We start from the raw sequence: 15,173 nt of genomic DNA, 5'->3' as shown, positions 1-15,173 counted from the left end.
TTTGTAGAAAGACCGGAAAAATTGATTGTCTGTAATAAAAAGTCGACAAAAAACAAGCTTTATTGAAACAAGAAACGTTGTCTGCTCGAGCGCTCACGAGCAGCGCGCATATACCGTATATCACTAATTGTCGCGAGTTTATCGTCGATGCAGGCGACTGGGGAAACCACCACCATCCAGTCAGCCGCAGAGGAGCACACAATAGCGCGCCGGCAACGCTTAACCACAGACGTATGCGCACATTGGAAAGGGGTAAAGAGGGGGGCGTTGGCATTTTGGCCCGGCGGTGAAGGGGGCGGTGGCCAAAAAAGTTTGAAAATCACTGATGTAGACCAAAGCAATTACTTGAAAAAGCATTTAGCATGATCATTTAGCATGAAGCATTTGGTCAAGTCATGTCATATTGCAATATGACAAAGGTATTGTTCGGGTTGTCATCCTAGCTTGTCACTGTCTCTAGACTAAGTGAAATGAAAAGCTGTAGATCAATGATGCTGACACTTTTCTAGTTCATTCCAAAATCCCTAAAGCCATTTGAGATGTAATTTCAAATGTATTACAACGGCTTGCTCATCAAAAAGGTGACTTAAGAATAGTGCAAACTTTTTGAGAGATCATCTACAAAGTTGGTTCCCATAGAAAAAATAATAATATAAAGCTATTTGATAGGAAAAAAGTGTCTAGTTGAACATAAATGGAAGCTACATATTTACTTCCTGAACCAATTATCCTACAAAGGTTGTTGGGGGTGCTGGAGCCTATCCTAGCCATCTATGGGCAACCTGAATTGATGACCAGCCAATCACAGGGCACAAATAGGTTATTTTAAAATACAAATCAAGACACTTATTACCATGACATTATTTTGCTGACAAGTTAAATTATTTACAAGCATTTCCACTTTTGAAACGATGATGTCAGTGTTTTGTTTCAGTGTGTCAAGATTGCCTGGTGAAAAAAATGGAGGATGAAAAATAGCAAGAACCACTTGTGTGTCAGGAGTGACCCAGACCAAATGGGGACATCTTCATGCTCTCTCGAATGGGAATAGGTTGTTTTTGTTGTTATTGCAGCATGAACACACAAATCTTTGCAAACATGGATTCGAAGACATGCTTTATCTCAGCGGACATTCATTTTTGGTATGCACCAAAATCATGTCTTAAATTTTTAATTGTTGACGATGGAGGCCAGCCATGAAGTTTGGCTTGGAGACTGCAGAGATAGAAGTAGCAAAGATGAATATTCTGAGGTTCTCCAGGTTGAATAGGATTAGAAATGAGACATTATGAGGAAGAATGAAGGTGATGTACTTTGGAGACAAAGTCACAGAGACCCAGACTTTGATAGTTTGGACATATCCAGAGGAGAGATAAAGTTCTGAAGGGTGGAAATGCCAGGGAACAGGTCAAGAGGTATTCCCATGAGATGATATATGGATATAGAGAGGGTACTGAAGGGGAGGATGACTCAAAGAACAGGGTGAAGTGGAAAAGTGGAGTCGCTGTGACGACCACTCACATGACAAGCCCAAAGTATAGTAGTAATATGAATCTAAAATTGGAGATACGGCATAAAACACCAAAGGAAAAAAAATAGGCATTGAAGTACATATACTTCTGTATTTTTTCCCTCCACTACAGGCATCAATGCATAAACTTTAAATAGAACAGTACTTTTGTGTAGCGCTCACGAGCCAATAGTGCATTCAAGGGTATGTTAAAAGTGACAGATTGGATCCCAGCGGTGCCGTGTAAACAGAACTAAAGAGACACCCAGTCAGGGTGCAACGATGTGGCCCATTGCCTTTAACCTCGGCGTGTTCTGGTGCTCTCGCTGGAATAAGGTGTGTGGTAACACATGGCTGGACATGCTTACACAAGCATATTGCCATCCAGTCTCAAAAGCCTCTGGAGAGATGCTTTGCCTGTTAGACTAAACATTGCAGGCTAAATTGCCACTCCTGCTGTTTCTCCTTGATAAAACACAAATGATTCACAGTAATTAATGGTGAATGCTAATGGTGTTTAAAAAAAAAAACTACCTGTTCACTGTAGCCTAAAAAGATTCTTCGCCTTGAGAAACAAAGAGGAAGCAACTTTGAAAAGTTGACGGAATACCACGTCAAAAGCCTAACCTTGATTTCTTTCCAGCATGTCACTTTTTGTACATCACCTTGCAGTTTTTTTAGATGAGGAATGGGAAGCAAAGAGGATTGATTCAAGTGTTGCTGATCTAAAATGAGCCAATCTACAATAAGGCACAAGGTTTTAGAGATAACGTGCTTGATGAATGAAATGCTGCAGATTGAGTCTTCAAGCAAGACCTGCCGTAAATAAATCTTTACTCAGACAAATAAGCTTGGAGGGGCATTGTTTGGCAGACTGCTAGCGACAGCTATTGATCCATTCTTCCAAAACAGACTTAACCAGAGTTTAGAATTATAGCCCAGCCAAGTACAAGTAAAATATGTCGAAATAAGTCTTTTTTTTTCTTCGTTGGAATGAAAAGTTCAGCAGATGACACCCAATTGAACATTTGTGTGTTTACTTTGAAGGTTAAAGCAATAAAGTCAGTCATAAGTCTGCAAGGTCAAAGTTCATAAATTCAGCGTCTTTGTAAAAGTCAGTCAATTTCGGCGAGGATAAATATTTTCTTTCTGATTACTATTGACAACTGTAAGAGTTGTCAAAGGTCGTCCTATGCTTTGACAAGCTTTACTATTATCTGTCACATCAAAAAATATATATTTATATATAGCAAACATGGCTGGAACCTTGGGTGGTTGTATTTATAATGAATAAATGTATTCATAAATCATAAAAAGAAAATAGATATAATCTGGCTAGTTAATATATTCTTAGTCTCTTTTTAATATCCTCTTTAGATATTGAAGTTTTATTACATATGTATTATAAAAGGTCATGTAAAATTACATTGGAAAAAATAAAAATCTAAACAACCTTAACAAACTAAGTCTGGAAACTTGAATTGAATGAACAAAACTCCCTGTTAGTTTACATTTTTGTTGCATGATTGGTTTGCTTTTATGACGAGAGCACCACTTAGACTAAATGACTATAGAATATGTAATGAAAGCATATAGACTTTCATTAAACAATCAGACAAAACGATTGGCTCCCATGTTTTACGACTGGCGCTCCACGGCGAGTGCGAGAGCGACACCACAGTCGAGCCCAGGCGGACGTGACCGGACTTGTGATGCTGCCGTGAATTACCAGCAGAGGTCTGAAGCAAAGTCCTTCCAATCCTGCCGCTTGGCGTCATGAGAAACAGGTCACCGCGTGACAAACACCAAGCCGTGAAAAGCGCATCCAATCCTCTCAGAGACAGAATTCTCTATTTAGACACGTCTGCTGCCAGATTCACTGCTACACAGACTTCTTATGGAAAATGACCATCTTTGTGTCATTGTGTCATCGGCAAATTCTAACATGGGGAGCAAATATGTGCATTATAGTGAGTTGGAATCATTTTCCTCACAGGGGTGTTGAGACCACCCTTAAAGATACATTGAAAACTTAAACTAGTAGTGCTCCTTCATGTGGAAATGTGACAAAATGAGACTGCTAGAGCATCTGCTTAGGTGATAAAGTGTCTTGAGATAGAAGAGCCCCCCTAAGAGAAGACCCAGGAGACATTTTTCTCATCTGGCTAGCCTTGCCAAGCTTTGGATAAAATGGCTGAGATTAGGAACATCCTGGCCTTTGTACCCAACCGATTTCAACCCCAGAGAAAAAAAATAAACGCCATCAAGATGGACTCGAATAAATGTATTGTTTAACGTAGCAGCGTGAGATTTCAAGACATCAAAATGTGCAAGGACTGTCAGATGAAAGCCGTGCTGTTTTTAATGTTTAATCAGATTTGACATGGGTTTAATTAACTTCTTGAGCAAAGCACCTTAGTGCCGTGAAGTCATTTTCTTGGCTGCAGTAAAAGCTTACTTTTATAATCTTCTTTTAAGAGACTTATCTTCCATGCTTATTGATACTCAGCACCACCAGTCAAAACACAAGCAACTCCTTGTTTTTCTGACACGCAAATTGCAATCGAAGCATATTATGGTTGCCTTTTACAGACGAACTGAGGCTGAAACAATATCTCAAGTATCGGCAGGGGGATAAGACGACATCAGGCGGATTTTAAAAACATTATGCCACCAAAGACAGTCAAATTGATGCTTAGTGGCAAATAATCCAATGAGTTTCCAATAGATGGCTACATTGCCATCACATTCGGGGTAAAATCAGTGAGGGAAAATAAGAAAATTGTTGAGGAATGTATTCTTCTGCTCAACAAAGCCCAATAGGGAAATTTCCCATGTAGGATGAATGGAGTTCTTCTATTCACAAGACCTTTCCACTGACATTTAATCGGGATGTGCATATCTGCTGCCGATGGCGGCCCTCAAGGTTATCTTTTCTATGCTGCCTTTTCACAAGCCTAACTCTGCACAGCTGCCAATCAAAGTATGCCTGAGTGCATTGAAACAAGACGAGTTACAATACCCAGCAAATTACAATCTTGATCTCAATGGTGATTGACTGTGATAGCCAACTATTCTTGAACTTTAACACAAGATTCCTGGACATTCTTAGGTCCAAGATGGCCAACCTGGGTAGCCTTTGCCCCCCCATTCGTACATTCAGATCCAGGTCCATTCTTTACCGAATGCAGAACACACACATTGTCTAATTAGAGTACCAATTGTGCACGGTTTGAAGCCCAGATCGCTACATACTTCTCGCGTCTTAGGTTTGTGTATCGTGCTGGCTAATTACTTCCTATGCTAAGAGAGTTGTCACCACACGTGGGAGCTGCCACAGATGGTGCGAGGACTACGCTGACACATGGTGTCCTACCTCTTTATCATTCCAGATGAGTTGAGGACTAACTAATTGAAAGGATATTGGCTGGCGCACTATCGCGTGTCGGAGACTTTAAAACATTAAGACTGTTGACGCCACATGTAATGATTCACCTGTGAATGATTACAGCAGATTCTTTTAGATGACAAAGTGGGAAAAGTGGCTTGTTGCTGTTATTTGAATTCCACTCTAAATAAAAGTCAACAAAACCTCCAATATTGCATTCTCCCGAGTTTCGACCGACCTCTTAATCTACGGATTTTCACTAGTGTCTACTTAAAAAACCACACCGCATCTCAACCTGAAAGCAAAAAAAATGCTGACAACTCACCACTGCGAGGAGCCCTCCGTACCGCTGACCTCCAGAACGTCATAGTCATCCTCCAGATGAAAGTCAGAGAAAACCAGGGCAATGGTGTCTCCTGGCTCAGCCAGGACGGTCCATGTGCAGTCAGCATTATTGCTGTACTCAGCAGGGTAATTGGGAGTGGTAATCACTCCACTCTGGCCTCGGAGTGTCCCGCCACACCCGTCGTCCGCTAAAGGTTAAAAAATATAGAGGAAAAGTGTCAGTACAATTGGGATAAACAACAACTTTAAAAGATAATAGCATAATTTTCATTCGATGTGCAAGGCATGCCTTCACATTTGAATTGAGGCAACTCAGAACAATTGTTGCTAATGACAGCCTGGACACACACTTTATAGTAAATTTTACATCTCCTAATTTATCCTGTAGTCCAGGTTTTGGTGGACTTTGTTGTTAATCAATTATCACTGAAGGCTAATTAAAGTGTGTCTGACTCATCCTTGACTGAATCCTTCTGCCGTGGTAGTTGTGACTCTGTTGTATATCTTATCATCAGGGGGAGTTGTAACAACAATACAATCAAGTAAGAGGATGATAGGCATACAAAAATGGAATTATGAGGGGAAAAATATAAATAAAAATCAAATATAATCACTAACTCATAGGTATAGAAAGTGTGGTAAAACAGGACAACCAGTCATTAATGGTTTTAATATAATGCATCTTAATATTAATAGGGATAAGTAGTAGGTTTAAGATTATATTTTTCCTACTGGGAGCAAAAATGTTCGCATGAAAAACCAAACCTACACCTTAAGCTTGGTGTTCTGCAGACCTGAAAGATCAATGTAGGTCAGGGAAGAGTAAATGAATTTTAAAATGTGCAAGAGGGGGTTGAGGGCATGATGCAACATGATGCAACTTGGCGAGACATAATTGCATCTTTATTAATTCATATTTGTGCTAATCAAAGAAGCTCTTGTTACTGCGCGAGGATTAAGCCAGACAATTGAACCAATGAGAATGAAATGATGTTACACTGACAAGTACTGAATGTGACATTCCACCCTTGTTTTTTTTTTTAATGGAATGTCCCTTTATTTGAGTCCAGTGTGGCACTCATCAATGGGTGGCCAACTCAAACTGCCTGTCATCCATCCTACTTGTCACAACGCTAACCCCCCCAAGGGAGGCCAAGCGAGTGTACAGACAGTCGGAAAGCTGTGAGGTGTGAACTTAAATAGGAGGGAAAGCAAGACAGAAGGGTGCAAAGAAAGAGAAGGCAGGTGAGAGGGAAGGGAAGGCCAAGGGAGGAAGAAAGAGTGACAGCCGAAGAGGGCCTGGGAGCTTTGAAATTCTGCACGAGCCACTTTCTCCACGCTCCAAGGACGGGATCTGGCCTCAAACCCCGCCTCCGTATTGTTCCGCATCTGCCACTGGCGAATGCAAAGCGTGAAAAACTAAAAGAGACACCACGGGCTCCGCGATAGCCGGGATAAATTGTGGACTGGTGAAAGAGGACAGTGTTTGCCGTGGTTACGAATTTGCGAGGAGTCGGGCAGAATTTCATGCTTTTTTTTATGATGGGGGAGGAGTTACAGGCTGCCTGAATGTTGTGGTAAAGATAGGAATGGGTAGGATATTATGGGTTTGGTTAAAGACATTTTAAATGCATCTTAGTAAGATGTGATAAAAGAATTGCATTGGAAATGACGTCAATAAAATGTGAAGAGTGAAATTGATTTAACAATATGCTTCGCTATGGCTGCAGTTGTAAAGTTGGAGGTGATAAACTACCTAGCTCTTTCGTTTTCTGCAGTATTTACAATAGATATTTTGCTTGCTTTCTTGAGCTACGTTCAGACAGTGAATACAACATGTCATTTTTTCTTCACTTTTACGATCATATCTTCATCAACTGATGAATTGTGGGAATCCAGCCAAAGTTTGACCGAAATGACAACTCTAAAAAGAGCATTTTATATCTTCCTAGAACTATTCTGCCATTATTAACATTTATAAAAGCAAATATGTTTAACCTGGACCTGCCGTCTATTATAAACTAATTTTGTATGAGTCTGGGACAAATGAAAAGAAAGAAAAACTCCAATTCCGGATAGAAATTAGCCCTCTAATGGCCCAAACGGCACACTCAATTAAAGGTCAACTGGCCGAATTGCACAAGAAGCTTTTTGGCGACCGCTCCAAAGAGCAGATTGTGATTTCTACTCTGCCAGAAATGGCCAGCTACTGACTATAACTGGAGTGTCATTACAAATTCTCTTGTGCATGGCGAAGACGGCCGCGGGCATACATGTTGAATTTCATGTGCTACTGGGAAACTTGAATTAATCACCAGAGAAATTGCAAAGCCTTAACAGCGTGCATGTAATTTTGTCCGAGTAGCTGACGGGAAATCGCATCCTTGAGTGCCTCGGGAGTCCTGGTGAGCATTGTTGAGGAAAATGAAATGGCAGATTTAAGTTCTAAATGCTAAACTGGTGCTGGATTAGAAAAGGGCAAAGAATGCTGAAGTTAAAAAGCCACTCATTCAAAACAATAAAGTTTGCAAACATGCATGCTAACATGTTTTTTTTCCCCGTTATTTCAGTCTGCAGATTTTGGCATGTGAACATACCCAGCCATGTGTGCTCAAGTGTGGACTTCCTGACTCCTGACCTGGATGCAGATGGCTCAGTGTATGAGCTCCCCGCTCAGCAGGCATGCTGACATATTCAGGTGCAGCAAATGTTCATGCTCGATACACGTACACTGTGTCTCTCTCTATACAAATGGACCATCCTTGATAGCGAGTATAATGACCTCCGGTGAACTAGCTCCCAGAAAAAATGAAAGTGGGGGTGAAAAACTGCATCCACTTGGCTCAGACAGTCCAAACTGTCAGGTGTTGCTACAAGGGTTGCTGTCTAACTGTGAGGAGAAGCAACTGGCATGTATGTCTGACTTGGAGCGAACATATGAGGTCCTGTCATGCTAAATAAAAGGTCTATGGAAGCAAAATGCAGAAGCTAGCCTGTGGATTTTTACGAGACATGTCCCCAGAACATATGTGTTAGTTTTTTTATTGGTATTCGATAGGAGGGTTGCCTCAAGTCAAAATTGATTGGGTGTATCCTACCATTAATGGCCATTGGGCTCAATTTCAAATAGATTCCATCTAACCATCTGATATGATTTTTTTCATTAATCCATTCATTTTCTGAATTGCTTATCTTCATATAGCTCTCCCATTGTTCATTTTCTGAAATGCTTATTCTCATAAGGTTCACGAGGGGTGTTAGAGCCTACTCCAGCAAGAATTTGGGCAACTGGTGGACAATTTAGTGTTCAACATGCTTTGATTTTGGGATGTGGGAGGAAACCAGAGTAAACCCAGAGAAAACCCATGCAAGATGTAACATGCAAACTCCAAATAGTGAGGAAAAACCTGGTTTCAAACCCTCGACCTCACATCTGTGAGGCTGATGCACTAACCACTTGTCCACTGATTTGATATCTAAATTACTTGTTTTTTTGCACACCATTCCAATGCTTCCACATGACTTACCTCTGCAATAAGGCAGGGGAAAATCCCATGCAGCAGTTCCAGCTGAAGTGGCGAGACAAGACAATGTTGTGTGACCCTCTAACACGTAACCCGTGTTGCAGCTGTAACGGATTTTGTCCCCGATGGTGAAGGTGGAGCCTTGCTGGTGGCCATTGACGAGCAGTCCTGGATTACCGCAAGTGTAGCTTGGCAGAGCTGTGGAGAAGAAAAAAAAATAACATAGAAAATCATTTTTTTATGTAAAACATGGTTGAGAACAAGCTAAGTTTAGTAACAGCTGTCAAAACTTCCACTCTTCTCCCATTCCATTATCACTCTTGACACGATGTGTTTAATTGCAAATTGTGTAAACATATTCTACTTATTTTATCTCCTGGACATATATTTCCTCGGGCTGTTATATTTTTGTGAAAAAAAAAGATCTTTCAGAAGGGACATGATAACAAAATGGATGTACTACTTGCAATAAAGAGGCTATTTTGGAAAGAATATTGCTTGGTCTTTTGGGCGTATGGATAAATGACAAAAAAATGTATCTTGTGACTTCCTGCGTTTTAAGTCCCTTGCAGCGTCACATAAAGCCGTGCAGAAAATATGCTGGACTTTGGATGGAACTCAATGTCTCTGGAGGGATTTGGTAGAGGACATAATGGATTTCATGAAGCTACATATTTTACTGGCATCACTCCACCACAATGTTTCCACTTTTAAACTTATTCATTTGAAAAATTCACCCAAAATAATGATTATATGAATTTATTTTATTTTTTTCATGTTTATGTGAGGCATTTTAGTTACTCTGGACATTATTTATTAACAATATCTAAAGAAACGGCATCTCAAGAGAATTGATATGAAAGCTGTAGCATTAATCACAGAGCATTAGGTTGATATTTTGCGCAGTATCAATTCCCATAGGACTTTAGTGGGATTAACGGCCATTTTGTCAGATCAAAATATATTTGTTTATTTTTCCTTTGAAACAAGGCTTCGTCAGGATGATGGATTTAAATAATTTGTCGCATTTCCACCTCTAAAAACCATCAAGAACCACTTTCCTTTTCAAATCACAAATAACACACGCCATTTAAACTTGTCAGGATGATGTTTAACCTCATCCGAAAGGGTCTCGCCATTTGTCTTTTAAATTCTGACCCCGGCAAAATCCCCCTTGAGAATGCGGCATCGTGGCATGTTCGTAATTCAACATCACGGCGACATTTCTCGTCCACGGGGTCAAGACGTTTGACGCTCTTCCTCTTGCTGAGATGGCAAAGGAAGCTCCTCGTCTATCAAGTGATCCCTGTCTACACAGAACGGAGCTGCCATGCAAAGGTGATCAAGTGCCCACAAACCCAAACACGCCCGCAAAGTACCTTTACCATTAATCACACCCCCCATCCAGCTTTTTCCCTTCCAATTTCCTCTTTGGAAACCAGTCTCACAAAATGACCACTCAAATTGAAAGGAGTAAGACATCCGTCGTCTTTCTCCTAGCTTTATTTGCAATATAATGCCAAAAAAAGGTAAAACATTTACTAAGGAATTGGAATAAAAGATTGTTGTTAGGAAGCTACAAAAAATGCCACTTTTGTGACAAGAGGATTGGCAAAATAGTTGAGGAAAACTTGGAAAACTGTGACTCGCAGTTAAGCATTAAGGAAGCAAAAAAGATCGTTACAGTTAAGGCACATAGCAATCGAAAACCACTTCTTTTTGAGGACTGGTTCCAAGTAATTAGATTGCAAGCAATCGTTTGTTTGCCTGATGAGTGTGTTGATCAATTTCTCTTGCATTACAAATGTCCATTGACATCACGCACAAACCGGTTTTGGACTTTTGCTATCAAAGAAAGCCACTATGTGATGAACTATCAAATAATTCCAATCAATATTGACGTGTACAAAACTGCTGTCTGTAATGTTGTACTTGATGTACTGAAGAGGCAAGTGGTTGCTATGCTACCATTTCTAAGTGCTTCAAATTACAAGCATGACCAACAAACACACATTGAATCCAAGTATTAAAATATTATATTCAATTATCTATGCATGAGTGTAGTATGTAATGTCATAACTCCCCAAATATGATCTAAAACATGGTTTGGGAGCCACATATGGTTCTTTTGATGGGTGCTTATGGCTATCCATTAAACTGTGAGCTAAAATCTGGACACTATGTGTAGAGTTGCTTTAATCTTCCAGTTTTTAATGAAACCTTCCCCCATGCATGCATCCCATTGAATAGCATCAGGGTAACAATTTGGTCAACATAATTCTAGGACTTTTTCTACTTTAATGGCAGTGAACTGACTAAAAATACACATATTTTCATGTATTTTTACTTCTAGTAAATTCATAGTATGGTTCCCAATGAATAACAATTGAAAATATGAATTGTTTATGGCTTTCTCTGTCAAAAAGGTTCCCTAACCCTGATCTAAAACAATATATCAAATAAAACTAATGAATCAACATTTTTATAATTGACCAAATATAGCATCAAAACGGTATTTTCTCTATTAAAAGACACATATTGGCTCAGAGACCAAATTGTTGGTGCAAATTATTCCTTGGTTAAATTCCTCACTCTTATTCTTGCAATGTATTTGTAAGATGGATTGTACGGGATCAATGGGCACATTTTGCCTTTTAACAAGCACTTTTTTTCTTCTTCTTTTCCTTCACAAGAGAGTTGCAACTTGTTTTATCTTTAGAGTGCAGAAGTTCAACCAGACTGCATATTTAAAAAAATCCAGAGCAAAGAAAGCATTTCATGTGAAAGGAAACACTGCCGACCTACCTAGTTGACATTGCGCTCATGTAAATGTGTTCAATAGATTTGACAACAAATTTAATAAAAGGCAGGGATGCCAAGTCACGCCCGGCGAGTTGAGATAGAGAGATCGTGCGGATATGATGTTTGCACAAAGTAATCATGTTTAATGCAATATGCTACAACCGATAGGGAAAAGCGTCAAGGCCATTGTAAAAAAATATGTGCCGCATTGACCTATGTAGTAGTTAATTACTATTTTTTAACTTTCACACGATGACAAAAAAAAACCTCAATATTACTTGTATGGGTTAAATTGGGATGAGGTTTTTCTAATGAAAATGATGTCCATCTTTCCCCCCCCCCATTTCCTCAGCTGTACTGCTCTCCTTAGCTCAGCGGGTTGCCTTGGAAACAGTGGAGGCAAACCAAAAAAAAAAAAAATAAATAAATAAAATGAATATGTGAACAGGAAGGGCCAAACCATAAGAGATATGAAGCCAAAAAAATAAATAAATAATAAAAAAAAAGGTATGCACTGTAATTGCTCACGATGCAGTGAGCCTAAAATCCTTCAAGAATGAAGTACTAATGCATTAGTACTTTCTTACAAGTAACTTTCCTCCCACATAATAAACGGAAACAAATAAAGTATTCCTGCCAGTGTCACACTTCTTGATTATTAGTTAAAAGCAATACTGGCCAGAATACTCACTTAAATTCCACATTTCCTCTTTTTTTTCTGGATTAGGAGTTTGTACTTAAAAAAAAGCTAAAATTAGACTATTGTGCCAATATAAACTCATTTTTGATTAACATTTGATATTGGGGTGGCTAACTAGTGACTATACCAGAGTCAGTAGGCTACAAAAAATAAATAATATTAAAACAAAACAGGAGGGAAGAGGCAATAGTAATAGTTGATCAATAACTCTTTCTGATGAATGACTATACATTACAGAAGAAGCTCATACTTGGATAAATGATTAAATGTGTCGGCCAAGTTTGTTGATATCAATAATATTGCGGGGTGAAAATGCACACGTTCCTGTTTATAACCATCTGGGTATTTAATCATAAAAGATAACACTGCTGAAACCTTAATTGGATTTATTGCGCAACTGCTTCATCATAAAAAAAAGGGCTTCTGCAAAGTCGACTATGTGCTGCAATTCGTCTAACTGGAAAAGTGAAATCTTTCAACTAGAACAGCAACCACGTCATTGCAAAGTGCGTGCAAATGTAAACGAATGAAATAGTCCAAATTGAAAAAAAAATAACCCACAGTACTTACTTAGAAAAGCCTTAAAAATGCCAAAATACTATATTTTTTAGGCATAAAATGGGAAAATTACTGACCTCATTGGTAGCAGGTTTTTATTTATGGTGGGAACATGCCTACAAAGAGTGGTGCAAAATATATAGACATGCATGTAATGTCCATAATAGCTACAACGGGCTAGACTAAGGAAAATATGAGTGATGGAAGTCACTGATTTGAATGTATCCTTCTGAAAAAAATCAACAATAACTAATTCCAACTCTCAACATAGTTATTTTTCTCCTAATTTCTGTTCTCAACATGTCCCTGCCTGCCAAGCAAAACACTCACATCCCACTGTAGTACATGTTTACTTCTTCTTTCTCATTTCAAACTTAAGAGTGCACTTGTGCTATGATAGCTCCTCCCACTGGTTGACTGAATCTTGCACTATTTTTCATTCACATCACTGGCCCGGGAAGGTGATTATTGATTCCCAACTCCCATAGCTTGAAGGGTTTGGATAGCTATAGTTGGGAATCAGTTGGCCAGAAAAGAAATGTGGGTTTGTGGGTACTATACACAACGGGAAGTTCATCCCTATTCTGAAACAATGACGACCTAATCTGGAGACAACATGTATACAAATCCACACAATGCAAATATAGTGCAGAAAGGGACAAAGTGGGAGTAAAAAGAAATATGCAAACAGACAACAGTGGCTATTCTTGAGGGGAGAGTGTCAATAAATGATATTTTTTAGGAAGACACAAAAAGTAGGATCTGAAAGCACACCAAGAGTGAAAGAAATACTTTCAGAGTACTGTATATTGTTTAAAATCATTCATATGAGTGTGAGTACACATATTTTTAACTATGCAATTGTGTTCCTGCTCACTTTCCTGCTATAACCACACAAATAACTCATCAAACTACTGTATTGTAATCAAAACAACAACTAAATATTATTTTTTTCGCATAATTGTGGCTGATGTTGGGGATTCAGCACAGGAGGGGGAACCAGAGTTAGGAAAGAGTGGGTGTAATTACATTAAGGTCTACGATCCTCAGGGCTGGAAAGCTGACATTTACAAGAGGCCTAGCAACATTCTTAATTACACGCTAATGTAAAGTCGCAGATTATTGCCACGCCAACAATAGTGGCATGTGCAACCTTTAAGAGGTTGGAGTATGTTTTGGGTTGGAGATGAACGAGTACAAAAAAAAAAATGCACTGCTGCAAAGGACGGTGAGGAATAATGATGGCGGAAGAGCGCCGCTGGGCTTCAAACCTGCTCGACGCATAGCTGCATTGGCTGGCAAACTGTGAGTCACCCTCGTCTGCCTTTCGCCAAGCCTTTCACACCTCCGTTATTTCAACTAGTGCATATTGCAATTATTCGTGCAACATCTTTCATAATGGTCGATGACGTCCGAATAAGATTATCCGATTTGCTCAAGTGGTGTTAGGATAGTTGCTCGTAAAAATGGTGTTCATATTATTGGAACAGCAGGTGGCATAAAGCTCCTTTTGGGGGATTAAAAAGAATATATACATGCTCATACTTGGTGTATACAGCACTTGTATTTTATAAAAATCTATTTTTTGTATTTTAATCATGTTTTGTTTTCTATAAGTAGCATGTACAGACTAGTTTTTTTTTTGCTTATCAAGTATTGGGCCTTTTCATTATTAATATTAAAGATATTAATGGTATTAAAATATATATGATTGCAGCAACAATTGAGCTGTACATATTAAACAAATAATATTTTCATTTAACGCATTGCCTTGACCAGTTTAGACTTGCTGATGCGATACTTATCATCAGTCATTATTGAGATGATCATTATTTGCATCATTTAATGTCGCAATTTGTCATTGCAGTTCATTAGTGAGAAAAAAACTAAATTAAAGATGTAAAAGCGTTACATTTCTCATTATAGAGTAGATTGATTTAGCTGTCTGGCGACCCTGGTGAGGATTAACGCAACGGAAAACAGATTAATGAATTATTTAGCTGTAATATTTATTTCTACATTTTGACTGACCCAATTGGGGGGCTCCATTGTGTCTGCATATACAACTTTGGGGGGGGGGGGGGGGGGGCATTTAGGAAAGTGTCATAATTCATCTTGCATGTTTTGTGGAGAAATATATGAGAAGAAAATTGTATCAAGCCGGATCCCCCTTCATCTTGTTGCTATTGGTGTAATGAGAAAGTATTTTGTAAAGAGGCAAAAAAGGGGGAGTCTGACGGTTGTCATGGAGACATGAGTTCTGGTTTGATCTCAGCCATTAGATAAGCACTTTACGGTGTATCATTTAAACCTATTGAAAGATGGGATGAAAGTAAGACATACATA

At 39.1% G+C, this 15,173-nt stretch overlaps 1 protein-coding gene across 1 annotated transcript in view; it reads right to left on the bottom strand.

The window, feature by feature from the left end:
• The window catches only part of csmd2 (CUB and Sushi multiple domains 2), a 106,772-nt gene that overhangs the window by 65,183 nt on the left and 26,416 nt on the right, over positions 1–15,173 (bottom strand). The window contains exons 6-7 of the mRNA XM_077743128.1: positions 8,771–8,965; positions 5,224–5,431 (exon numbers count right to left, since the gene is read on the bottom strand). Of these exons, the coding sequence (XP_077599254.1) occupies positions 5,224–5,431; positions 8,771–8,965 (403 nt within the window). The remainder of the gene's footprint in view (positions 1–5,223; positions 5,432–8,770; positions 8,966–15,173) is intronic.

The sequence above is a fragment of the Stigmatopora nigra genome, chromosome 21, assembly GCF_051989575.1.
Source record: "Stigmatopora nigra isolate UIUO_SnigA chromosome 21, RoL_Snig_1.1, whole genome shotgun sequence".
Taxonomy (NCBI): Eukaryota; Metazoa; Chordata; class Actinopteri; order Syngnathiformes; family Syngnathidae; genus Stigmatopora; species Stigmatopora nigra.
The sequence above is the reverse complement of the archived record's forward strand: the minus strand, read 5'-3'. Positions and strand labels throughout refer to the sequence as shown.